The sequence below is a fragment of the Bison bison genome, unplaced genomic scaffold (assembly GCF_000754665.1).
Source record: "Bison bison bison isolate TAMUID 2011002044 unplaced genomic scaffold, Bison_UMD1.0 scf7180017864166, whole genome shotgun sequence".
Classification (NCBI taxonomy): Eukaryota; Metazoa; Chordata; class Mammalia; order Artiodactyla; family Bovidae; genus Bison; species Bison bison.
Genome location: NW_011494738.1, coordinates 1352360 through 1376457, shown reverse-complemented (window position 1 = coordinate 1376457; position 24098 = coordinate 1352360). Strand labels below are relative to the sequence as shown.

Here is a 24098-nt window from a genome sequence, read left to right as displayed (position 1 = left end):
TTGTCCCACTTCACTTAAAAAAAAAAAAAACAAAAAACAGCAAGAGACTGCAGGTGCTGGTAAAAGGGAGTAACTGAGAGTGACTACTAATGGGTCGGAGAAGGCAATGGCACCCCACTCCAGTACTCTTGCCTGGAAAATCCCATGGATGGAAGAGCCTGGAAGGCTGCAGTCCATGGGGTCACTGAGGGTCGGACACGACTGAGCGACTTCCCTTTCCCTGCTGAACATGATGAAGGAGACAATGCTCCCATCCATGGTGATATTAACGAATAAACAGCCCAGCTCTCCTGGCGCTTTCCTCAGCTCCCCTGGCCTGACAGAAGCCCTTTGTCATCACTGACCAATAGCTGCTTTGTGAGCTTGTATCGAATAGTTGCTAAGAACTGACAGTCGTGCTGGCAGGTGCTGCTGAGCTTAACATCACTGAGATCTGTCAAAAGCACTTGATCCCATGGTGGAGGGACCATGAGGAGCATAAACTTTGGTACAGAGCCCTGCAGTTGCAAACAGGTTGCCTGTGAGCTAAGCTCAGGCCTCACGCTGGGAGGGTGTTTGTGTCTGTGTAGGGTGGAAAGTCTATGCTACTCCAGAGCATTTCTCTCCAAGCTAAATTCTTCTTCTTCCCTGCACCCCTTAATCCTGTGAGAGTCCTACACGCAGAGCTGCCCTGAGCAGGTGGAAGGTGGCGAGTTTCCTATTCTCTAACAAGGTGGAGAGAACTGGAGGTACAGAGTCTATTAATCACTCCAAAGGCCCGTTTCTTAGTCATGTAACTCTTCTGAAAGTTTGTTAGTGATTCTTAAGGGAATTAAATGCTACCTTCATAAATGGTTTTCCCTTTTCAGATCTCTTGACTTTCTGTGTTGTTTGAAGCAAAGTAATGACTATGTAATGGATAATTTTAGGAATTGAGCCTCCCATTCATTACAAAATAGCTTGCTCACTTTTTATCACAAAGAATGGGCCAGGGTGTAAAAATGCAGAGGTGTTATAGAATGCTATGAAGTGCTGTAAAATGATTTTTTAATAGATTAACACACCTAGGAAGTCATACTCTTACAGTGGGATCTGTTGACTCAAACCCACTCACATATGGAGCTAAAGAACACATCGCAAATGGGTAAGCACTTTTCTACCCAGAGGGAGTCTCTTTCAGAAGATAGTGGCAAAGTTGGGTCTTACTCTTTTAGTCAAGTGTTTAAATGTCTCTCGGATCTCCATTTAGAGGGAATGCATGCCACTAGGATCATTTACCCTCCCACTTTTTACTGTTGTGTGGTCAAGATGTGATAACTGATGTCTTTGCAGAAGCAGTTGTTAGGATGCACAATCTGTGCCCCTTGACATGATGTCCATGAGTGTATGACGTGGAGGATTGGGCTTCTTGTGGGTGTGTGGAAAGCACATTGGTGTGCTAGAGTGCCACTGTCATGCTCTGAACAGCCGTGTGCTCTAAACAGCCCCATCGACTCCTTTGAAGCTCACATCATGCCGGGCCATCTTTCCCCCTCCCAGTTCCTGTCATTTATCAGTTTCCTGTCTCTGTTCGGCTGGTGGTCAGCTGGCTGACCCCAGCTCCTGCCACGCTGCGGCTTATGTCATCACCCATAGCTCCTCTCGCTGACTTAACCTTCTCTCCTCTAGATTTCTCATTCCCAGAACACCTGACCTTCATCCTCATCAAGACACCCAATACCTAAACACCTCCATTTTTCTCTCAGCTCCCTCTCAGCTTCCCTCTTGCCTGCTTAAATGCCACCCCTCCAGTCCTCTGGGCTCTTCATCCCTGTATTTCTCCTAGCCCTCCACTCCTCTGACTAGAAGATCACATTGGTGCTGGGTGCCCTCACCAGAGTCCTTCCCATGCTCCACCCTACAAAACCATTCACTTCCTTCCTTCGTCTCAGAGGAAGTGAGTCCCTCCTATTCATGGTGGTGCTTGGGCCCTGACCTTCCTACTATCCAAGCTCCCTCATCATTTCTCGTCTTCTCTCTGTGTCCTATGCCACCTGCCCAAAACTGGATCCATGTCCTCAGCCAAGAAACACATTCCAATCTTTCCCATTCCACTCAACTCTGCTCATGAGAAAAACAATCCTTTGACGGAGTTTACACACGTATCCCACCCCCTCACCTTCCCTCCCTTCCCCCTTCTCATCCATGCCTCATCTGGCCATCCCATCTGTCTTCTGTCCCTGCTGACATGGTCACTCTAGTTCCCAATTCCAATCTACTCTCTTCATCTTGTTTAAAGGACAAACTTGTTTCTTCTGTAGTAGCATTGTTCAATAGAAATATAGTATAAGCTACAGAGGTGATTTTTCTAGCAGCCACGTTACAAAAAGTAAAAGAAATGGTGAAATTTAATTTTAATAATGTATTTTTAACCCAATACAAAAAATATACCATTTTAACATGTCATCAATATAGAAATAATTCATTATTTTATATCTATTTTAACTATTATTTTTACTAAGCCTTCAAAACCTGGTCTGTAATTTGCAGTTACAGTACATTGCACTGTGGACAAGGCACAGTTCAAGTACTCAGCAGCCGTGCGTGGCCAGTGGTGACCATGCTGGACAGTGCAGGTTTAGATATTCTTCTTCCACTTACCCTTTGGAAACGATCTCTTCTGGCCGTCCTCCTGCCACTCCAACCGTTCCTTCTCAGGGCCCCATGTCTGCTTCCTCTTCCAGCCCCTCATATGCTATTGGTGCTTAGGATTTCACCTTTGGCCATTCTCTTTTTTCACCTTACACCCTCTCCCTGATTCATATATCCCACCTATTGGCTATGATTCCTAGTGTTGTATGTCTGAGTCCCACCTCTCAGTTGAACCTCCAGCTAGAATAGCCAACCCACAGACGTCCAGAGTTTGACAAGCCAAAACGGAACTCCCCATCTTCCCTCAAAAATCTTCTCCTGTCTCAGGCGGTGGTGCCACCATCCACGTAGACGCCAAAGCAGAAAACTGTTGTGCAACCGGAGTAGCCCTTCCTCCTTCATCCCCTAGAGCTCATCAATTGCAATGTCCTCGAAGTCTGCGTCATCTGTATTTCTTTAACTATTCATTTGTTTCCTTCTCTACAACCACTGCTTTAGTCTGCGCCTTCACCATCCCTCTCTTGAGTTGTTGCTCTGGCCTCTGTGATAGTCTGTTCCCCTTTACTTGTGCTTCCCTCTGCTCCGTTTCTTTATGCCCTCAACTTTTCACCCATATAGTAGATGACTCACCTAAAACAGCTGAGTCTGGAACTGTACCTCTATTTTGGTAAAAGGGACCGTGTTGTAGACCTCAGTTAAAAGCATTTTCAAGATGGAAGGCTCCTCTCAGGGTTGCCCATAGTTCTGCCTGATCCCCTTCTTTCAACTCCACTTCTTCACTGAGCAGCTCTACAGACTGTTCTGGAAGACAAATAAATATTGGATTGGCCAAAAAGGTCATTTGAGTTTTTTCCATTTGATCTTATGGAAAGATCTACATTTGACAGAATCCAGTTCCTTTTGTTTTAAAAATAGTTCTCATGGCTTTGGAGACTTTTCCTAAACCTGGACCTATCCTAGAGCAGTGGCTCTTAATTAATCCCTCTCTCAGTCTTAACCTGTCTCTCTCATACTACAGACATCTTTGAAAATATGATTAAAGCATACCTCTTTTCCCTAGAAAAATGTACACATGCACACACAATTTGACATGAATGCCAGGGGTGTCACTGAATCCCTGAAGCCCATTCATAGGGGAGACAGATCTTGCTAGAGGACAGTCCTAAACCAGTGCTCAAATCATCCTGTTTCCACCTGAAACCAGGATCCAGGGTCACTGGGTTTCCCAAGATGTTTTGAAAACTCTTAAGAGCATTTTAATAACACATCTTGGAATCTGAAGAAAGCCACACTTCCTCCAAGGACACTTTGAACATCGTCGGACTAACAGCGCTAAAAACATTTCCAAATGTGCATTTCTTGGCTAAACGTAGCTGAGTTTCTCCACACCCACACCTCTCTTTATAGAAGCTGCTTGGAATGACTGTTTCTTACCAGTTCTCTGAGCCTTCCCCCAAGTCGGCTCTCACATTGCACTCCTCTTGGGTTGTGACTGACTTCCATAACCTCCTCAGTCATTTCAGAAGCTGCCCTAAGAGCCTTGGCATTGAACGCTCACCCGTACATCTCAGGTCATCACGTGCTCTGTTCTACCCCTCGCTCTGCCAGCCCAGCACCCCAGTGCGGGGCAGTGGGCAGGGAGGTAAATGCCTGAGCACAGGCCACCCTTGGGGCCTGTCGTAGGGTGACAGCCCATGTCATGGTAACACTCTACACATCTTCAAGTGAGTCTAAGCTTTCTCTTCCACAGCTGAGCTTCTGGGCTCTGGGATTACAGGTAGGACTGAGCTGTCATAGTCCTTCTGTGCCTACAGGGAACACAGGGCCTGGAGTGGCGACTCATGGGTGTGGGGTGGGTCTCCAGCAGCCGCCCCCCTAGCACTGGGCAGGAAGGGGGCTGCCTCATTACTTAATACCGAATCACAAGCTTGAGCTTGCAGGCTCCTCATTGAGGTTCCCACCTCCACCCTCTTTTCCTTGTACCCTCTCCAAGCGCAGGCCTGATCTTCCTCCTCTCTCCTGATTATCCAGTTTGCTTGCTCTCTTGGCCAGGTTCCCTCCTTAAATTTTTTCCCAATGGAAACTTTCTGCTTTGTTTCCCAGAGACTCTTCACAGCCCCACTTGCCCTGTGAGACCCCTTCTTGTCTCTGCTCCTCCCACCTTCGACCCCACCCCATCGCCTTCCCAGCGCTACACCTCCCTGCAGATTCCCAGCCATGCTCACGGCCTTCCTCGCTCTCCATCCTGTGTGCCAGCTGCGAACAACCAACTATAAAGAGTTTATTGGACTGAAAAGTGAGTGAATGTTCTCACACACTCTGCTCTTTCCCACCTCAGCAAAGCTTTTCAGAGTCACATTTCCAAAGGAATCTGAATCTGGAAGGATTTAGATCCACTGAAAAATACTAAACCTCCAGGGTTTGGCTGTGGTTGAAATTGTTGGCAGTCCCTCTCACGTCTGATGTTACGAAGCCTGTTTATAGATGCCTGGAAAGAAGCCTTTAATGCTTGTATTGTGTTTTAACTTGCTTTCCTTTGGAGGCAGGGAATTGTCAAGTAAGTATGCGCAGCACTCTGCAAAAGCCCAGGTGTTGGATGAGCATCTAGAACTAAGCGTTCATGCAGAATTCACAGCCGTGGAGGGTCTATACTTAACACTCTGCTGAATTTGCCACAATGCAGGTTTCTGCCCTTTGCCCCCTCATCTTCAGTTTTGAAGCAATACAGCTGTAAACATGCTTGTGAAATAAGAAAGAAAACATTATGAGATTGCTTTTCTTTTCAGTTTTTTACTGAAAATCAAGGTGAAAAAAGCATCAGATTGCCTCCACGTGTATATATATACAATCCACTGTATATATAAGTACACAGTGTTTGTGCTTGTATGCATACTCTGTATACACTGTATAATATGCGACATATTATACAGCCCGTGTATGCCCTGAAAACGAGCCCTGCGTGTAATCTCAGATTCTGCCGTATGAACCGTGCTCTAGTTCCCGTGGCCCCTTGCTCCCATCTCAGACCTTGGCTTGCTTTTATCGTACACGCAGACACCCTTAGGTGGAAGAAGAAACCCACGGATGTCATTTAAAAGTTCCACTAAAACAGAAGAAAGAGCAGATGTCCCGGGAAGCGATAATTACCAGGCATGCAGTCTAATTGTGAGAACCGCCTGCCCCCAGCCTCCCGCTCTTGCCCAATTTGGCAGCGGTGATGTCAGCCGGGGGTGTCGTTTGCAGAGATGTGCTCTCTCCCTATTCTTTGGTGCTGACGGTGATGCCATTTGGTCCAATTATCACTTATGATTACATAACATGTTTTGATTGAAGAGCTTCTGAGAAAATAAAGCTACCTTGTTTCTCCCGAGCACAAAAATGCAAGCCGTTCCAGCAGGCACGCTGCCCTCCCGAGAAACGTTGCGAACTATTAGGCTAAATTATGAGTTGAACTTGATTCGGAAACAAAGTGGCCATTGTGCCTGACTCCCACCCACATCCAGGAGGATGTGATTGTTTTTCTGACCACAAGTCCCTCTCCAGCGCACTCTGAACTAAGCAGAGGCCCCCTGGCGCATTGGCACAGCCCAGAGAGTGCGCGGAAGCAGTGACAAGGCCTCCTTTTTTCTCCCTATCCTGTAGGCGCTTTAGTGCAGAGTTTGCCCAGAGACGCCAGGGTATGAGCTTTCTGAATTTGGTAGAGCGGTGCACTCTTTCATTTCTGTTTTAGTTCTTTGCTGGCATGTTCGGGAAGCATGGTGTGTGCCACACAGGAATGTCTGTTCACTTGGACGATGCTTGTGCATGAATGAGGTGGTTGCTAGTGCAGCCCTAAACTGTACTAAGTTTCTCACTTGGCTTTGTTTGCTGCTTACAAGGGGATCCAGGTAATCCTTTCTCTTTATGTAGCCCCAAAAGCCAGAGCTAATGAATTGGAATATGTGGCAAGAGCTGGGCCCCTCCCCTGCCCCTCCCAGGGTCTCTAAATGCAGAGAAGTCCCATTTGAGGGAAGCTCGTGGTACCCCAAAATTGCCCTCCTCTTATAGGTGTCCTTGAAGGCTTCCCCGCTAGAGAAATTTCTTAATTAAAATTGGAGGCCCAAATCTGCAGAGCTGAGCAGGGGAAAACAAGCTTTGGTGTGGTGGTAGCAGTTGAATGCAGACCATGAGCTTGCCCTGAGGGCTAGGTGCCGAGGCCTTCATCCCTTTGCTTCCTATCTGCCCTTTGTGTGGCAAGAATGACCTGGGCACTTGACCTTCAGAGCCAGTTCCCTAGCCTGGCTTGTAAGTCCTACTTCACACCACGCCAGGATCTCTGAGCACCTAATTCTGAATAGTGCATCCCCATCTGAAAATGCCCTGAGGATTCAGGAAGTGCAGCCCCTTCCTTCTCAGGCTTAGATCCCTCTTTAGTTTTAAAACCAACTGCTCTGGCTCATGCGTTCTTCCTGGCTCCCAGGAGAGGGGGCTGACTCTGACTTCTATGCCTTACCTGTAGGGAAGCCCAGTTCCGTGCCTGTGAATCCAGGGCCCCAAGTATCAGAAGCTGCTTTTCCTGGAGGCGGAAGAGGAGCTAGGGAGGGGCCTGGACAGGACAAACCCAGGGGTGTGGGGTCCTCCGAGTAGGGGAGGACAAAGGGAGCCTGGGGCTGGTCTTAGCTGGCCACACTGGACAGGCAACCTTGCTGCCTTTTATTCAACACTTTGCTTCTTTTGGACACTCTCTGTTCCAGACCACCCGTTAGCAGAGCGGCTCCCCAGCCCGAGAAGCTCCAGAAGAACAACATCACAAAAAAAAAGAAACTGGTTGAGGTGAGGAGGTTACACTCTTTTGTTCTTCCACCTGCCATCAATGTTCTACGATCTGCCCGGTGGACGTCACCATCTGCAAGTCCCATGGACGCCTTCAGTTTACCCCAACTGGACTGGCTGGCTCTCGCTTCTCCTGTCCCTTCCACACAGCACTGTGTTCCCCAGCAACGACCAGAGTCACATCTCCTGGGTCCTGTTCCTTCAGCCCCACGACCAAGACCTTTGGTTACTAACCCCAAAATATCCTGCGTCCTTCAGACCTGGTCCCTTTTCCCTGTACCTAGTGCCACCCAGGGGAGCTTACTCACCGTCTCTAACATCACTTGAGCACTTGTCGGGTGCTGGGTACTTTGCTACATATTGATACTTCCCACTGAGTATTTCATACGTTCCTCGAGTCTACAGGGCAGGTACCATTATTGTTCCATCTTACAGAAGAGGGTGCTGTAGCTCAGAGAAGTCTAGTGATATGTTAGGTCCCAGCCCCGGATCACTAAGCCAGTGAGTGGAGAGGGGTTTGAACTCTGTTGTCAGGACTTGAGGATGCGAGCTCTGGGGTACCTGCTGATTTCTGAGAGAGCCCGCCTAACTGTTCTCTCTGCCTCCAGACCTGTCCCTTTCCTCTCTGACACGTGCCCTGCTGTCCACAGAGTCAGCTCTTGACAATACAACTCTTCTCTCTCCACCCCGGCTTTGAGACCCAGGAGAGCCCCACTCTCCCGATGGGACCCACGATCATGGTTTCAAAACCTTACCCAGGAGCCCCTGTCCTAGCTCGTCACCTGAGATTCTCCACAGTAACTCAGGTCTCTAACCCCGAAGCCATCGGTGTTCTCTGAAGCTGCCTGGGACTTTCAGGTCCCTGGGCTCAGAAGCCTCCTCCTCTTCCCTCCCCACACCCCGTCCTTCCCCGCCCTTCTCTGTGCAGCCTTCTCTGGTGCTCCCCACCCTAAACCCTCCTGCCCTCTACCCGCCCCACACCCCCTCCTCCGCAGCCCTGTCCCACACTCTACTGCCATTACTTCACACTCATCTGTCCCCTACTACACTCTGAACTCCTTGAGGCCAGAAAAATCTAAGTTAAATTTTTTTTTATTAGAAGAGGAAAATATATTGGGGGGGAGGGGTGATTATCATGGAAATAGCACAGGTCAGGAAATGCAGCTGAACTTCAGGAAAGATGGGATTCGAAACGGAAAGGCTGTCATCAGCCAAGACGGTGCCTCTTTCTGCCCAGCAGGGCCTCATGTGTGCCTGATGCGTCCTTCTCTTCTGCAGACTTCTTGAGCCACTGTAGTAGACTGTGGTGCTGTCCGATGCGGGCATTTACAGCTCCTCAGTTAATTAGGCAGCCGAGCCTACCAGCATCCCCAGCTCTAAATTCCTGGGGGAAACTATCTGATTGGCCGAACTTGAGACAGTTGCCCATGGGACTGGGGATCACATATTACACACAAGGTTTCTGGGAAGCACATGGTGAGGGGAGACACTTGGGGTGGGGAGCTGCTAAGGAGGAAAAGAACTTTCCGGGTGAGAGACTTAAAAAAAAAAGAGAGAGTCATATAAATAGGAAAGCTCCTGATACATGGGCTAAATGGATGTATCAGCTTGACAAAAGGTCATGGGAGATTGTGAGAGCAGGGCTTCATTGTGCCAACTTTGGACTTTATCCCATAGGTAGTGAAACTCAGCGCATGTTTTTGAGTAGGGACGTGTTGTGGTATTTTAAAATTAATCAGATGTTTGTAACTGGCAAGCTTTGGAGAGAGGAAAGGCTAGACTCAGGGAACCTAGAGAAAAGGGACCCACATCTTCTTAATCTTGAATCAGTCCCCACATCCCACCCCAACCAGCACGGTGCCCAGGACAGGAGAGCTGCCAGCAATGACAGCCATGCCATCAAGTTGAATTAAGAACAGGTCTGATCTGAACCAGTCACTGCTCTTTGTCCTAGAAGACTAGACAGGAAGAAGAGAAAGACTGTAGGGGAAAAAAGAATGCAAATGGTATAGAAACTTTGTAGGGCAAGCACCCAGCAACAGAATGAGCATGGCATCCGCCTCAGTGTTCTGCTTTGCAGTCCCCGCTGCATCCGGTGGATCAGAGCAAAGAGCCCTGAGCCACCCTCAGCTCACCTCCAAGAATGCCCACCAAGTCACAGATGTGCAACTTCAGGGCAACCTTAACTGGGCATCCCTTCGATAGGCTTTGCCTCACCTGAGAAGCAGGGAAGCAAATCCCGGTTTATTTACAAAGTTAGTTGTTCAGTCGTGTCTGACTCTTTGCAACCCGATGGACTGTGGCCCGTCAGGCTCCTCTGTCCATGGGATTCTCCAGGCAAGAATGCTGGAGTGGATTGCCATTCCCTTCTCCAGAGGATCTTCCTGACCCAGGGATCAAGCCCAGGCCTCCTGCATCGCAGGCAGATCGTTTTCCATCTGAGCCATTAGTAGTAGTGTTAGTCAGTCATGTCCGACCCTTTGCGACCCCATGGACCATGGCCCGCCAGGCTCCTCTGTCCATGGGATTCTCTTAGGAAAGAATGCTGGAGTAGATTGCCATTCCCTTCTCCAGAGGATCTTTCTGACTCAGGGATCAAACCCGGGTCTTCTTCATTGCAGGCAGATTCTTTACCATCTGAGTTATAGGGAAGATCCTATCCGAGCCACTAGGGAAGCCTTATTTAGAAAACTCATTGTAATTCTATGTGGGAGGCTGCCCCCCAGCATCTTGGGGAGCTAAAGAAAGGGCTGCCCTGTATCCCCAGCTGGCCGAGGAGTGAGTGGTTCCTGTGCTGAGTGGCTGTCCCCACGGTGCGGGTTTGTTCCTCTGCTCGTACTTCCCCTAAGGGCCCTTTCATCTTGTGTGGGAGTGTAGGAGCTGGCTCTCGACCACGTGTTTGGCTACAGAGGCTTTGACTGTCGCAACAACCTGCATTACCTGAATGACGGTGCGGACATCATCTTCCATACGGCCGCGGCCGGCATCGTTCAGAACCTCTCCACAGGTAAACGGGTCGGGAGAAACCACTGTCTGAACAGATGTTTATTTAGCCCTTTGTGCACTTTCCCACTGGTTATATGCCTCGTAGCTTAAACTTGCTCTACCCTTCAGAGCCATTCCACTCCATTCCAGACTGGTGCCCTTCAGTCCTGGAAGATGCTCATGTTCACAGTCAGACCCGATTTCTCCCTGCCTCTCACCCAGCTGCATCTCATCTCAGCCCCTGGCAGGGAGGTGGTGCTTCCTTCAGCTCCACGGAGGCTGAGAGGGATGGAGGGAAGCCAGAAAGGGTGTGGAGAGCAGAGAAAGCTTTATAGACAGTAACCGACAACCAAGCAAGGGGGAGAGGGGTGGTTTTCTCACTGATTTCTGCTGCTGCTAAGTCGCTTCAGTCATGTCCGACTCTGTGCGACCCCATGGACTGCAGCCCACCAGGCTTCTCCGTTCATGGGATTCTCCAGGCAAGAACACTGGAATGGGTTGCCATTTCCTTCTCCAATGCATGAAAGTGGAAAGTGAAAGTGAAGTTGCTCAGTTGTGTCTGACTCTTAGCGACCCCATGGACTGCAGCCTACCAGGCTCCTCCATCCATGGGATTTTCCAGGCAACAGTACTGGAGTGGGGTGCCATTGCCTTCTCCCATTGATTTCTAAGTCACCAAATTTTTTAGCAGCTCAGATTTTCAAGTTTTGCCTGTTTCAAATATTTAACCAGATTCACAAGGAGAATGAGAACTGTGAAATAATTAACAAAAATTCCTTAAATTTCCCTTATATAGAATTTAACTATAAATTTAAAACTCATTTTTAAAAGAAACAACTGAAGCAAAAAGAATCACTCAGAAATTAAGAGACACCCTTATCTTTACCACAAGATTTAAATATGGCAATGTGTTGCCTTTATTTGCTTTATATCTTAAACTTTTTTCCCTCCCAAATTTTTATGCTCCTTCATAATTCTGTGTAGTTTATGCATAGATTTTTTTTTTTAAGATAGTAAAACGCTGGGCACATAAAGATTTGTCTTTTGAGGGGAGGACCTTGGAATTTCTTCTTTGTTTTTCTCAGTCTTCTAGCCACATGTTACCAGGTTGGTAGCAAAGTGCTGTTTCCTTGTATTCAATGCCATCACTCACCTCTCAGTTCCTGTGCGTTTACAGTGGCCACTTGGGCAGTCAAGTCAGCAAACCGTTTGCTGCAATAGATGATAAAGCTTTTCTTGTCCTTTCTTCCACTTGGACCATATGTTGACTTAGGGCTTTAAGGGATAAAACCATCACCCTTGCCATCCAAGTACCCCGTAGGTTGGCACTTTGATAGATAAAGATAATTAAAAGGGATTTCCCAAGCATTTTCCTAGTGTAGTCTTCCCTTTCTGATGAGTAAGTGGTGCCGTTTTGGTCCGTAAAGCACTGTCTCTAGCACGCCACCAGCCCGCTCAGAGGAAGACAGTGAGAAGCGTGGGTCCTGGGCCGTGGGAGGAGGAGACTTTCTGGACCCTGGAAACCTCTGCACTTGGGCTGCACCCTGGCTGCACCCAGGATGCGGGAGGATTGAGGGGAGCCTGTGTGTTAGATCTGGATTAGGTAACAGGCACTAGCTCTCCTAATCTTTGGACAGAATGTGTCTAGGTGACAAAGCATCTCCCACTTCCCAGGGACAATTCTGTAAGTGAGAACTGGGCGCTGTTAGTGCTCACTTGCACAGGGCGTTTGCCAGGACTCCTCACTGAGCTTTGGGTCTACCCTCAGAGCTTACCTGTGCCCCTGCCCACTCTGCCCCGTCTCCCCTAGGGAGCCAGAGCTTCTACCTGGAGCACACGGACGACATCCTCTGCCTGACGGTGAACCAGCACCCCAAGTACAGGAACGTGGTGGCCACCAGCCAGATAGGTAGGAAGGGTCTGCCGGCGCCGAGTCGCTCTCCTCTGAGCAGAGACGTTGATTTATTGATTTATCGGCAGCTACTGGGGCAGCAGTGGGGGCGGGGAAGGGGTCACTGATATCCACCCTTTCTTGATGTTGATGTTGAGTTTTTGAGCCCTGATTGAGTCTGTGTTGTCTGAGTTGACACATCCAGTGCTGCTGACTCCAAGGGACCATTAAGTCAGACCAGAGACTCAAGATCCAAATTAACGACCCCCAGCCCTGGGGGCTTCGAGAATAGTTTTTCAGAGCCCAGGTTCAAATGACGGGCCCTGGAGGTTGTGCTTGGCGAGGGTGGATTCCGATGTGTGTGCCTGACTCTCCTTACCCTGGGAAACTGCCAGTGACAAATGTGAATTGATTCATATTTGTGACAAGTGGTTGTTGCTGCTGTTGTTTTTAACTTTGTCATTTCAAAGGCAGTTTTTACAAAACAGCTTGCTGCTTGTTCTCATTGAACCCATGCCCATTTTTTTAATTTAATTTGGAACTTTGATGCTGGTGTTAAGTGCTTCACTCTTAGAAACATGACTTATTTCAGCTATTGTTTTCCCTTGACGCTTCCTCATTGCCATTGCTCACCCCATGCAGGTGATATTTCGGAGACCCCAGGTAAGGCAGTTCCCTCTGTGAGTAGTTTGAATCTGCACAGCAAAATCATGTCAATCTATCATGTTTGCTGATTGTATCTGGCTGAGTCACAGATACAATCATTGACCTCACCGATTTCCTTTGTATCAACTCCACCTCGAGTGTGTGTGTTGGATGTAAACACCCTTAGGTCTTTGCCTCTGAAAGCACAGCAGGCAAGTGTTTCCCCTTATCTCTCACCTCCGACCAGGCCAGGCCCTGGGTCTCTTAGCCTCTTAGTCTCTGTGACACCCCTGAGCACTTGTCATAGAAGCTTTTAGGTGGGCGTCGGTGCTGCCCGAGCTCTGCCAACCTCCAACCTCAGCTCTTCGTCCTGCCTCCCACACTCAGGGACGACACCTTCCATCCACGTGTGGGACGCCATGACCAAGCACACCGTGTCCATGCTGCGGTGCTTCCACTCGAAGGGCGTGAACTACGTCAACTTCAGCGCCACCGGGAAGCTGCTGGTGTCAGTGGGCGTGGACCCCGAGCACACCATCACCGTCTGGCGCTGGCAGGAGGGTAAGGGCAGCGGGCTTTCTGTGCCCCTGTGGGGCTTGCTCGTGGCGTGGGCTGGGCTCCAGCCTAGATCTGCCTCACTCCACAGCCCGCCGTCAGCACTGCCCCACACCAGCCTGTGGAGTCCTGGAGAAGCTGCTGGTCAGCTGCTGCTGTGTCCTGAACCCTGTGGCCCCCAGAGTCCTGGGCTGGGCAGTGAAGGGTCTTTGGGAAAGTGGCCCAGGGCTGACTGCCTTCCTCCTCAGGAAACAGGCAGCACCCTCCACTGTTTCTGTCCTAATCACCTTCCTGTACAAGCTTCCCAGTCTGTCTGGTGACCCTTGGATCCTGCTGCGGCTTTGGCACCCTCGTTGTCTTATTACAGGAAATGGGACTGGGTTTTACCACCATCATCTCAGAAACACTTTTTTTTAAGCATTTTTGAAATGGGGATTCACCTTATAATTGAGGTTTACATTTAATGGAACAAGATTTCTTTCTTGTCCTCCTCCAATACACGTGCACACACAGGCTGCTACTAAATTCACAGTCTTCTTTGAATCAAAATTAGGCAACCTTTTGGGTATATTCTCTCAGTTGGCAAAAGCAGATCCAATTAGTTAAGACATTAATGAGGTCCATCTCCAGCCCCGGCCGCCTGTATCTGGGGCATGCTCAGCCAGGCACGCACAGAGGTGGCACTTCTCCAGCCAGGACTTCAAGAGTCCCATGATCTCAGCATCTTCCCATGGCAGAGCCATGAGAGGGGATAGTAAATGAGCCCAGCAGGAGGGAAGTTCCACTCCCCTCCATCTGAAGAAAAGAGGCTGGGGACCTGCAGATAGTTATGATGAGACTTGTCATGTTCCCTCCTTTTCTCATGTTCTTGTTCATCAGTGTCTTGGGTCCAAATGGCCCCATAGTCTGTATCCTTGGGATGCAGGTCATTGCCTGTGATGACACATTGTCAGCTGATTAAGTAGACTCAGCCCCACAGAGGAGAAACACAGCGTCTTCACTGATAGACTTATAGTGTCTTAGAGCTGGAAAGACTTAGAGAAGCCTTCCTGCCCGGTCAGGATCCACCCCATGGACAGATCCCTCCAACGCATTCCTCACAGGCTTCTTTCCATTTTCTGCTCAAATGCTGTCACATATACAGCCAGCATTACCTCCTCAGACAGCCCACCCACTGTTGAAAGCCCTTTCTTAGGCGAGGGTGTAACTTGCTTCATAAAGCCTTTCTGCTATGGCACTAACTGTGTTCTCTGCAGTAGCCAAGAACACGTCTGATCCTCATTCATTAGAAGAAGGTCATATCAACCCTGTACACAGTATCATCCTTTTCGGCTCAGGCTCACTCTCCCAACGTCCTGTCTGTTCTTCTGGGCAGTACCTGCTCTGGCCCTGCCACGGTGTAGTTCTTAGCCTTCCTCATGGTCTCCTAGGGCCCCTTCTGCCCTCCAAGAGCCAGGACTTTTAAACAAGTTCCCAGGATAAAGAGAAGACTTCTCTCTGGTAGTTTTCTCCCATTGTCTTTGTTGGAAGCAGTACAAGATCTGTATAGAAGGGTTCTGAGCCAGTGATAGGATCTAACAGCTGACACCAACCACCAAGGCTTCTGAGTTGAGCATAGCCCAGCCTCACCCTACTCTCTCACCCTCGCAGGTGCCAAGGTTGCCAGCCGAGGGGGCCACCTGGAGCGCATATTCGTGGTGGAATTTCGCCCTGACTCAGACACGCAGTTTGTGTCGGTTGGGGTCAAACACATGAAGTTCTGGACCCTGGCAGGCAGCGCCCTGCTTTACAAGAAAGGGGTCATTGGGTCTATGGAGGCCGCCAAGATGCAGACGATGCTGTCCGTGGCCTTCGGTGCTGTGAGTTCCAGCAGAAGCTTCCTGAGAGGGAAGCCTGGACCCCTGGGCACGGGCATGGGGTGGGCGGGTATATGCTAAAAGCTATGAACAACAGGAAAGCCATTTCCACGGGCTCTCCTTCATTGGACTATTTGCAAGCACTGTTTTGTTTCCTTAGCATAAGTTGACTATATCATTCCCCTCAAAATGTTAATTAGAAAAAAGCAGAACCCCCACCCAGGGCTGGAGGTTCATTATTCCAGAGACACACTGACTTGCAAGCCCGTTGTGTTGAGCTCGATAGATGCAGAGGCTGAGGGACATTTCCATCACCAGACTGCATCCCTGCCCCCTGCCATCTCGTGCCACAAGTCCCCTAATGACCCCTTGCACAGGCTGTGGGTGGCTCTCGGGCAACAGGAGCTGCCCAGGGATGTTCTGGAACACAGCCAACTCTTGGTCCTCCCAGCGTGGGTTTACCTGGCCAGGGAGATGAGCCCAGGAGAGTCTGCTGGGAGGCTGGGGTCCCGCCCGGCCCTGCAGTCACTGGGGGCTGCTCCCACAGTGGAAGTGCATTTAAAAGCAGAGCTGTGCTTAATGGGGAATCAACCGTCCTCAGAGCCAACTCATCAGAGTGAACTGCAGAGCTGGGTGATTTCCTTACCATGTGCTCTTTGTAGGATTCTCTTTCCTTCCCCTGATACAGAAGGTTGATCTAATCTGTGCACGCGCTTCTCTGGCTCCTGTTTCTTGGCACTGGAGCAGGTGGCTGGGAGGGGGCCCTCTTGAGAACCGCGGCCAGTGTCCTGGTGTGGAGGGTGTCCCTCTGTTGACAGAACAACCTCACTTTCACGGGTGCCATCAATGGTGACGTCTATGTATGGAAGGACCACTTCCTCGTCCGGCTGGTGGCCAAGGCTCACACAGGCCCCGTCTTCACCATGTACACGACCCTTCGGGACGGGCTCATCGTGACTGGCGGGAAAGAGCGGCCGTAAGCCGGAGCTCCTCTGGGAACAGCTGGTCTTTTGTGATTGTCTTGGGAGAAACGGACAGAAGCATCTCCATTGGAGAAAATGCAGAGTTTCACTCTCTTGTTTCTTCTGCATCATGGAGATGAGTCTGCCATCTCTCCAAGAGGGCCCTGGGTCAGAACCTTCAGAAGTAAGGCTCAGAGAGGCGGAGTCCTATCGCTTAACAACTGGACGATGCTTTTGAATAGCCCCGTGACTCTGCTGTCCATCAAGTGTTACTGCTGGTAGCTCTTCTGGAGGGGGCAGGAGTGGCGAGATGAGGGGACAGATGTCCAGTGGGGACGGCGACCCTGTGAAGGCCAAGTACTCCTCTTCATTGTCCAATCTAATGAAAGCACAGTTTGATTTTTTTAGATTGGGATTCTCTTTCCTCTTACGATGGTAGCATTTGACAGCAATCTAGGAAATCTGCAAGCTCAAGGGGTTCTGGTGGCTCATCAGCAGGGCCTATGAAAGGGGCCACCCCAAGGGGTTGTCCTGCTGGGCCCTGGGATGTGGGGCCGGGACCTTGAGGAGATGGTGGTGGGGAGGGGGAGTGGAGGGTCCTGGGTGGTCTTCAGACGAGGGCTGACCTGCCAAGTTCTTGATCTTTCTCAGGACCAAAGAAGGAGGTGCTGTGAAACTGTGGGACCAGGAGATGAAGCGCTGCCGGGCCTTCCAGCTGGAGACGGGGCAGCTGGTGGAGTGTGTGCGCTCCGTGTGCCGTAGCAAAGTGAGCCAGCGGGCCCGCCTTTCCCCAGCCACACATTTGCCCTGTACTGGGGGGTGGTCGAGTCCTGAGAACAAGGCTCCCGGGTGTGACTTAGACTGCAGAGGGAGGCAGCTTAGCAGAGTGGGACAGACCGGGATGCAGAGAGTGGCTCACCCAGGAGAAGTGGCTGTGTGACCTTTGCTCTGTTACTTAGCCTTTCTGTGTCTAGCTCGTGGTGGTTGTGAGGATTGCATGATCATCAGTGCCCAGGACCTTTCATTATGCCTGGCACATGGTCACAGTCAGTATATGTCAGCTGCTATTGTTATAGACACAGGGATATTAGGTAGTTTGCCCAGGCCCAGGGATGCACAGCCAGGATGGGGAAAGCTAAGGACCACCACACTAAGGCATTTGGTCAGATGCTTCGCTAAATATCACACACAGCTGTGGAGTTTGGCTTTTGTTTTTTAAATATGGATATCCAGGCTCTTGCCCAGTGTGCCAAATCAGAATCTCAGGGGTAGGGCCTTGGCTTTGATATGTGTGTTCTTTTTTCCTTTCCTTCTTCTTTTTTTTTAATTCCCCAGGAGATTCTAAAGCACTTGAAGTCTCCTGACCTCTGTTTAATACCTTGTATTTATATGTTGGAATTGGTATCAGTCTACAAACTTGCTTTCTAGACGCTCTCCATTAAAAAGGCAAACCTGAGTCTATGTAATTGTAAATTGGGAATTTGGGTTTAAATAGATACATGATAGTCATCCGGAAGGGAAGGGTAATGAGATGGAGGCAGGATGAGGTCTAGAACCTGGAAGTCATCAGGAGATGGATTTTGTTCAGTTTGAGGAAGAGCTGAGGAAGAGTTTGGGCTGTGCTAGGGCAGAAATTGGCTGCCCTGCTCTGCAGTGAGCTCAAAGGCACTGGAACATTCCAGCAGAGACGAGAGGATGGGGGGCTTTGGGGGACTTCTTCCCAAGGGGCTGGAGGGAGAAAAGGCCGGGTTGGGGGGGGTGTCACTTAAGGATGGCGAATTTGTTGTTAAAAACAAGGCACTTCCTGGCTCTTGCTGTTTTAGTACCAGTGCCAGCGAATGCACTTTGCCAAGTTGCTCTGATAGTGTTTTTTTATTATTATTATTTTATATTGTGACAAAATCTAGAGAACATAAACTTTACCATTTAGCCGTTTCGCAGCATACAGTTCATTGGTATCAGATACAGTCAGATTGTTATGCAGCCAGCAGCACCATCCCTCCTCGGGACATTTCTCGTCCTGTACACCAGAAGCTCCGCATCTATGAAACAATGACTGCCCTACCCAGCCCCTGGCAACCATCATTCCACCTCCTGTCTCCTTGCATTTGACTCATCTAGGAATTACCTATGAGTGGGATCCTACAGTGTTTTTCTTCTAATAGTGTTTTGATTACAACAGGGAAAAATTTTAGTGGGAACCAAGGATGGAGAAATCATTGAAGTTGGTGAAAAAAACGCTGCTTCCAACATCTTGATTGATGGACACATGGAAGGGGAGATCTGGGGCCTGGCCACACACCCCTCCAAGGACATCTTCATCTCCGCCAGCAATGACGGCACAGCCCGCATCTGGGACCTGGCTGACAAGGTGAGGGGCAGACCCTGCCTAGGCTCGGAGGCCCCAAGTAGGGGGAGGGCAAGTCCGGCCAGGGTCAGGCCAGTCAGAGATGGAGGATGGGGTTGGATAGGAGCTCAGCCACAGCGTAGCAGCTAAGTTAGACTCATAGTAAAGAGAAGTCCCGTTCACACTCACCCATTCTGTATATATCTATTAGCTATATGCTTCTATGAATATTTATAGTACAGGAATAATCTCACTGAGAATGCTTTATTCTCTTGTCACAAAAAAACTCATGAAACTAAAAAACAAAGAGAGAAATCATGTCCTCCCCTAATGGGGAAGAGAAAAAAAATGATTTAAAATGTCAGATGTTCCCAAGTGGAACATTTCAATCAAAATTCCAAAAAAGTTACTCTTAGAGTTTGGAAAAAAATTTAAAAATACAAAAAATTGCCAAAAACAGATCCATCTGGAGTAAAAATGTAAAATAGCAGAGAATAATCAGGAGTAGGGGAAGAAAAACTGATGTTTACCAAGCCTCAGCTGATAGTAAAAAAGTACTTATGTTCTAATAATTAAAATACTTGGTTTCATTACAAAATGGCTTGTAAATATTTCAGTCATATTTTCAGTGTCAGGATCATGGAACAGACTTGGAGAAGCCTCAGCTCAGTGTGGTTGTCATACTCAGGTTGAAAGTGAAAAGAAAGTAAAAGTGCAGGTCACTCAGTTGTGTCCAACTGTTTGCGACCCCATGGACTTTAAGTCCATGGAATTCTCCAGGCCAAAATACTAGAGTGGGTAGCCTTTCCCTTCTCCAGGGGATTTTCCCAACCCAGGGGTTGAACCGAGGTCTCCCACATTGCAGGCGGATTCTTTACCAGCTGAGCCACAAGGGAAGCCCAAGAATACTGGAGTGGGTAGCCTATCCCTTCTCCAGGGGATCTTCCCAACCCAGGAATCAAACTGGGGTCTCCTGCATTGCAGGTGGATTCTTTACCAACTGAGCTATTAGGGAATCCCCATACTCAAGTTAGTTTGTGATTATTGATTATGTTTGTTAACACCCACTACATACCAGGTGTTTCATAAATACCATCACTAATGCTTACACCAACTTTGCAAGACCAATATTAGTATCACTTCTCTACACATGGGGCTTCCCCGATGGCTCAGCAGGTAAAGAACCTGCCTGCCAATGCAGGAGACAACAGGAGATGCAGGTTCAATCCCTGGGTCAGGAAGATCCCCTGGAGGAGGAAATGGCAACTCACTCCAGTATTCTTGCCTGGAGAATTCCACGGACAGAGGAGCCTGGCAGGTTATAGTCCATGGATCACAAAGAGTCAGACATGACTGAGCACACACACACACACACACACACACACACACACGTATACACATATGGGAAAAGAGAGGAGCAACTTACCCAAACACACCCAGCTAGGGACAGAGCCAGGATCTGGGATTACTGACACATGCTGAAGCTCAAACTCTTTCCCCTGAACAAGAGGTCAGCAAGCTGCAGCCCAAGGATGAAGTCTGCCTGCTGCCTGCTTCTGCAGTAAGCTGCACTTTAGTGTTTATATCAGTGCCCATGGCTGCTTTCGTGCTTCACTGGCAGAGCCAAAAATATTTACTATTTACTATCAGGCCATTCACAGAGAAAGTTCACCAGCCTCTGCTTAAACCACAGTCTCCCCAGCTGCTCAGTCAAAACACACTGCCCGCCTCAGAGCCTCCCTAGAGGTGACCTGGGTGCAGGATTTCCCCTGGAGACTAGCTGAGGTGGCCAAGAGCTCAGGGTATTACGTTGTGTCCATGTAGAAGCTGCTAAACAAAGTGAGCCTGGGCCACGCGGCCCAGTGTGCAGCCTACAGCCCGGACGGGGAGATGGTGGCCATTGGCATGAAGAATGGAGAGTTTGTTGTCTTGTTGGTGAACAGCCTGAAAGTTTGGGGGAAGAAAAGAGACCGGAAATCTGCTATCCAAGATATCAGGTACATAGCAAGTGGTCTGGGCAGGGAGGAGAAAGGCAGGCATTCATTCTGCCTCCCCATGGTTCCCGTTCCAGGAGGCGGGGATGAAGAACTCACATATGAGAGGGTCCCTTTCAGTGAGCCAGCTCTGGTAGGAGATCCTCTCACACGTCAGTTCTCAGACACATCTTTGCTGATTCCCACGAGTGTGGTAAAAACTTCTTGTGAAGAGCCTTCTACAGAAGGCTGCACACACCCATTTTCTTTCTTCCTGGGGGGGTTCGATCCAGAGAAGCGGTCAAATTCCTTAGACTGTTGGAGAAGCTACCCAACCTGACCTTGAGCTTGGGAAGTCCATCCCAGAGCAGACCTCATGCCTGACTGGCCCCAGGCAGCCCTCCTCACAGACTGTGCTCTTGAATTGCTTTTTCTAGAATCAGCCCAGACAGCAGATTCTTAGCTGTTGGTTCTTCTGAACACACAGTTGACTTCTATGACCTCACTCAGGGCACAAGTTTGAACCGCATTGGCTACTGCAAAGATATCCCCAGCTTCGTCATTCAGATGGATTTTTCTGCAGATGGCAAGTACATCCAGGTGTGCTTCGGCTTTACTGAGAATAGTAAAACCCTTGATATATTATAAAGTATATGTAGTATAACTGGGGTAACCATTGATAATAGTATTACTCACAACAGCTTAGGTGAAACCAGGGCTGACTGTTCGCCAGGCAGTGTGTTCACAGGAACCCCTTAAGGACGTTGCTTTTCCTATTTTATACCTGAACAAACAAAGGCTTAAGAATTTAAGAAAGTCAAATAGAATGAAAAATAGTAGTTATTCTTCAGTAGGAAAGCAGGAAACAAGCCCTAATCATCTTGAGCTTCTCACCACCGCCCCTTCAAAGCTTCCTGATTCCTAGTTCTCAGGGCCGCACCGAAGCCTGTTGCCTCTTATACTTCTTCATCTCAATTCCAAATCCCATGGGTAGTGTGGCCCCTCCACCCTTGGGAGCAGACTCCAGACCATGACCCTGGAGTGAAGGCCCTGGGCAAGGGATCAAGAGGGGTTCCACTCGTGGCACTGAGAATAGAACAATGATGTCTCCAGCACTTTGAACAAATATTATGCATTGGTGAACTGGCCAGGAGTCAGGTGGTCATTTTGAAAGGAGAAGAGAACACATTCATTTGTCAAGTGTGAACTGAATCAGGCGCTGCATTAGACTTCTGGGTGGAGGAAACAGGCCTGATCCCTGCTTTCCAGGAGCTTGCCTTGTTGTGGACAAGAGGAGCATTAAACTCATCACACCAGTGTACCCATAATTATAAATTTTGATTATGTGCTGAGAAGGAAAAGCACAGTGCCCTGTGGGAGCGTTTAACACACATTGAGTTTAGATTGACTTCCCCTCCCAGAGGTGCTGTTCACACTGAGGTCTGCAGGGTGTGCAGGGGTCAGCCAACCAAGACAGCGGAACGTGGTTCCAGGCGTTCTGCGTGAAAAACCAAATGTGGGAAAGATCGCAGCTCGTTCCTGAACAGCAGGGAAATCGGGGTGGCTGGGCCAGCACCTCAGGGGGACAAGGGGCTGGAGATGGAGGCAGCAGCCACGTGCTAGAAAATGATTGGTTTCCTCTAGAAGGTTCCCAGAGAAGCCAGGATCAGGTCCTAGATACTTCAGAGATCATCTACGTTGGCTGTTGTCCATGAGAAACCTTGCTTCAGTTCTTTACTGAAGGACCTCGCTTCCCTGAGAACAGGGATCCCCAAGTCTGAGCAAGTACCAGCATCCCCTGGAGGCTTTATTAAAATGTCTGCTGGGCCCCACCCTCTTCAGGGCATCTGATGGGGGGTTGGGGGTGGGGGTCCAAGAGCACACATTTCTAACAAATTTCCAGATGCTGCTTCTGCTGGTGGAGAACCACAGTTGGCGAACCACTGCCTTAGAACTTTGGAAAATAGCAAGAAAATGGATGGCAAATGCCCTGCTTGTGTAGACTCGGCTGCAGGCTGACCACAGGCTTTGCAGGCTGGAGCTGAACTTGGGTTTGGTGGAAAGGTCTGGGGATGTGGAGGCTGGGAAGCAGCACATGGGAAGGGGAGTCCTTTGGGCAGAAAAGAGAGAACATTGATGGGCATGGCTGCCTCCCGTCTGCAGGTGTCCACAGGAGCCTACAAGCGCCAGGTACATGAAGTTCCCCTGGGGAAGCAGGTCACCGAAGCCGTGGTCATTGAGAAGATCACCTGGGCCTCCTGGACAAGGTGACTGCAGGAAAGGTCCCAGGGGAGACTACTCTTGTCCCAGCCTCAGCCTCAAGTTTGTGTGGGGCTGGGATCTGAAGCAGCTCAGAGACAGAGCTCTTTCCCTTGGCGCAGGAGAAGGAAGCTTCTAGCTCCCAGATTGGGCCACAGGCTTTGATCTGACCTAGGCTTTTGAAATGCAAAGTCCCTCTTGATGTGTCCCACCCATCCCCAGCTCCACCCAACAAGTTCAAAGGGAAACCATCTCCCAGGTCTTGGCCAAGCCCCCTCCAGTACAGTGAGGCTTTTTCCAACCCCTGGGACGGGAGGGAGGGCTGGGCACCAGGTAGCAGGGTAAGCAGCAGGGCCCTGCCAAGTCAGAAGAGAGGAGACCACCAGCCTGGGAGCTTAAAGGAGCCCCCACTCTTCAACCAAACCCACACATACTCTGAAGCATTATGGGGAAGAGGGAGAGAACCAAAGATGGAGGGAACTTATCTTTTGGGGTGAAAGGGGCCCGAGGCAGAGAACAGCAGGAGCTGGGGCAAGTGCACAGAGAAGGGGGTGGGGGGGAGCGGGCAGAGGAGCCACGTGACTGCGCTGACTCTTCCTCTCCTCCCGGGAGAGGATGCCTGACTGCAGGAAGCCTTGTCACACACCTCACACCTCTTCCTGTTGGAACAGCATTCTGGGAGACGAAGTCATTGGCATCTGGCCGCGAAATGCAGACAAGGCTGACGTCAACTGCGCCTGTGTGACCCACGCAGGGCTGAACATCGTCACGGGAGACGACTTTGGGCTGGTGAAGCTCTTTGATTTTCCGTGCACAGAGAAATTTGTGAGTTTCCCTTAGAGTAATTCCCTACACAGCCTCTAGGCTCTTTGACGTTGTGCATTCTCCCGGAGATTGTGGCCACATGGACACAACTGTCTACAATCTAGCACAAGAGGAATCTTGTCACAGCCCTGGGGAGACTTGGCCACCCCTAACCTTTTCCTCTCCTTCACAAGGGGAAGTCTTGGAAGCCAGGAGGATGGGGGTGAGGGTACCGAGCAGGGCAAGAGTGAGGCAGGAAGCCAGTGAAGGGCTGGCTCCCAGAGATGTCCAGACCTAACAGGCACCCCGTGGGTGAAGGGAAGCCTGGGGAGGCGGAGCGGAGTCCTGGGCGTGGCCCAGGGTGGCTGAAGGACAGGCTCTCATAGTCACCTCCATTCC

The 24098-nt window shown here is 49.7% G+C and overlaps 1 protein-coding gene across 3 annotated transcripts in view; it reads left to right on the top strand.

Moving 5' to 3' along the window:
* The window catches only part of EML6 (echinoderm microtubule associated protein like 6), a 278316-nt gene extending 254370 nt beyond the window's left edge, over window positions 1-23946 (top strand). The window contains exons 28-40 of one of the 3 annotated variants that reach the window (XM_010841678.1): window positions 6489-6497; window positions 7344-7422; window positions 10300-10429; window positions 12218-12316; window positions 13331-13504; window positions 15149-15357; window positions 16173-16330; window positions 16968-17082; window positions 18499-18687; window positions 20488-20660; window positions 21074-21236; window positions 22800-22903; window positions 23567-23946. In XM_010841678.1, the coding sequence (XP_010839980.1) occupies window positions 6489-6497; window positions 7344-7422; window positions 10300-10429; window positions 12218-12316; window positions 13331-13504; window positions 15149-15357; window positions 16173-16330; window positions 16968-17082; window positions 18499-18687; window positions 20488-20660; window positions 21074-21236; window positions 22800-22903; window positions 23567-23735 (1771 nt within the window). In that variant the 3' untranslated portion in view covers window positions 23736-23946. Of the gene's footprint in view, window positions 1-6488; window positions 6498-7343; window positions 7423-10299; window positions 10430-12217; window positions 12317-13330; window positions 13505-15148; window positions 15358-16172; window positions 16331-16967; window positions 17083-18498; window positions 18688-20487; window positions 20661-21073; window positions 21237-22799; window positions 22904-23524 lie in introns of all 3 variants that reach the window. The other 2 variants (XM_010841676.1, XM_010841677.1) reach the window with 2 other exon arrangements.
* Window positions 23947-24098: the final 152 nt, after the last annotated feature.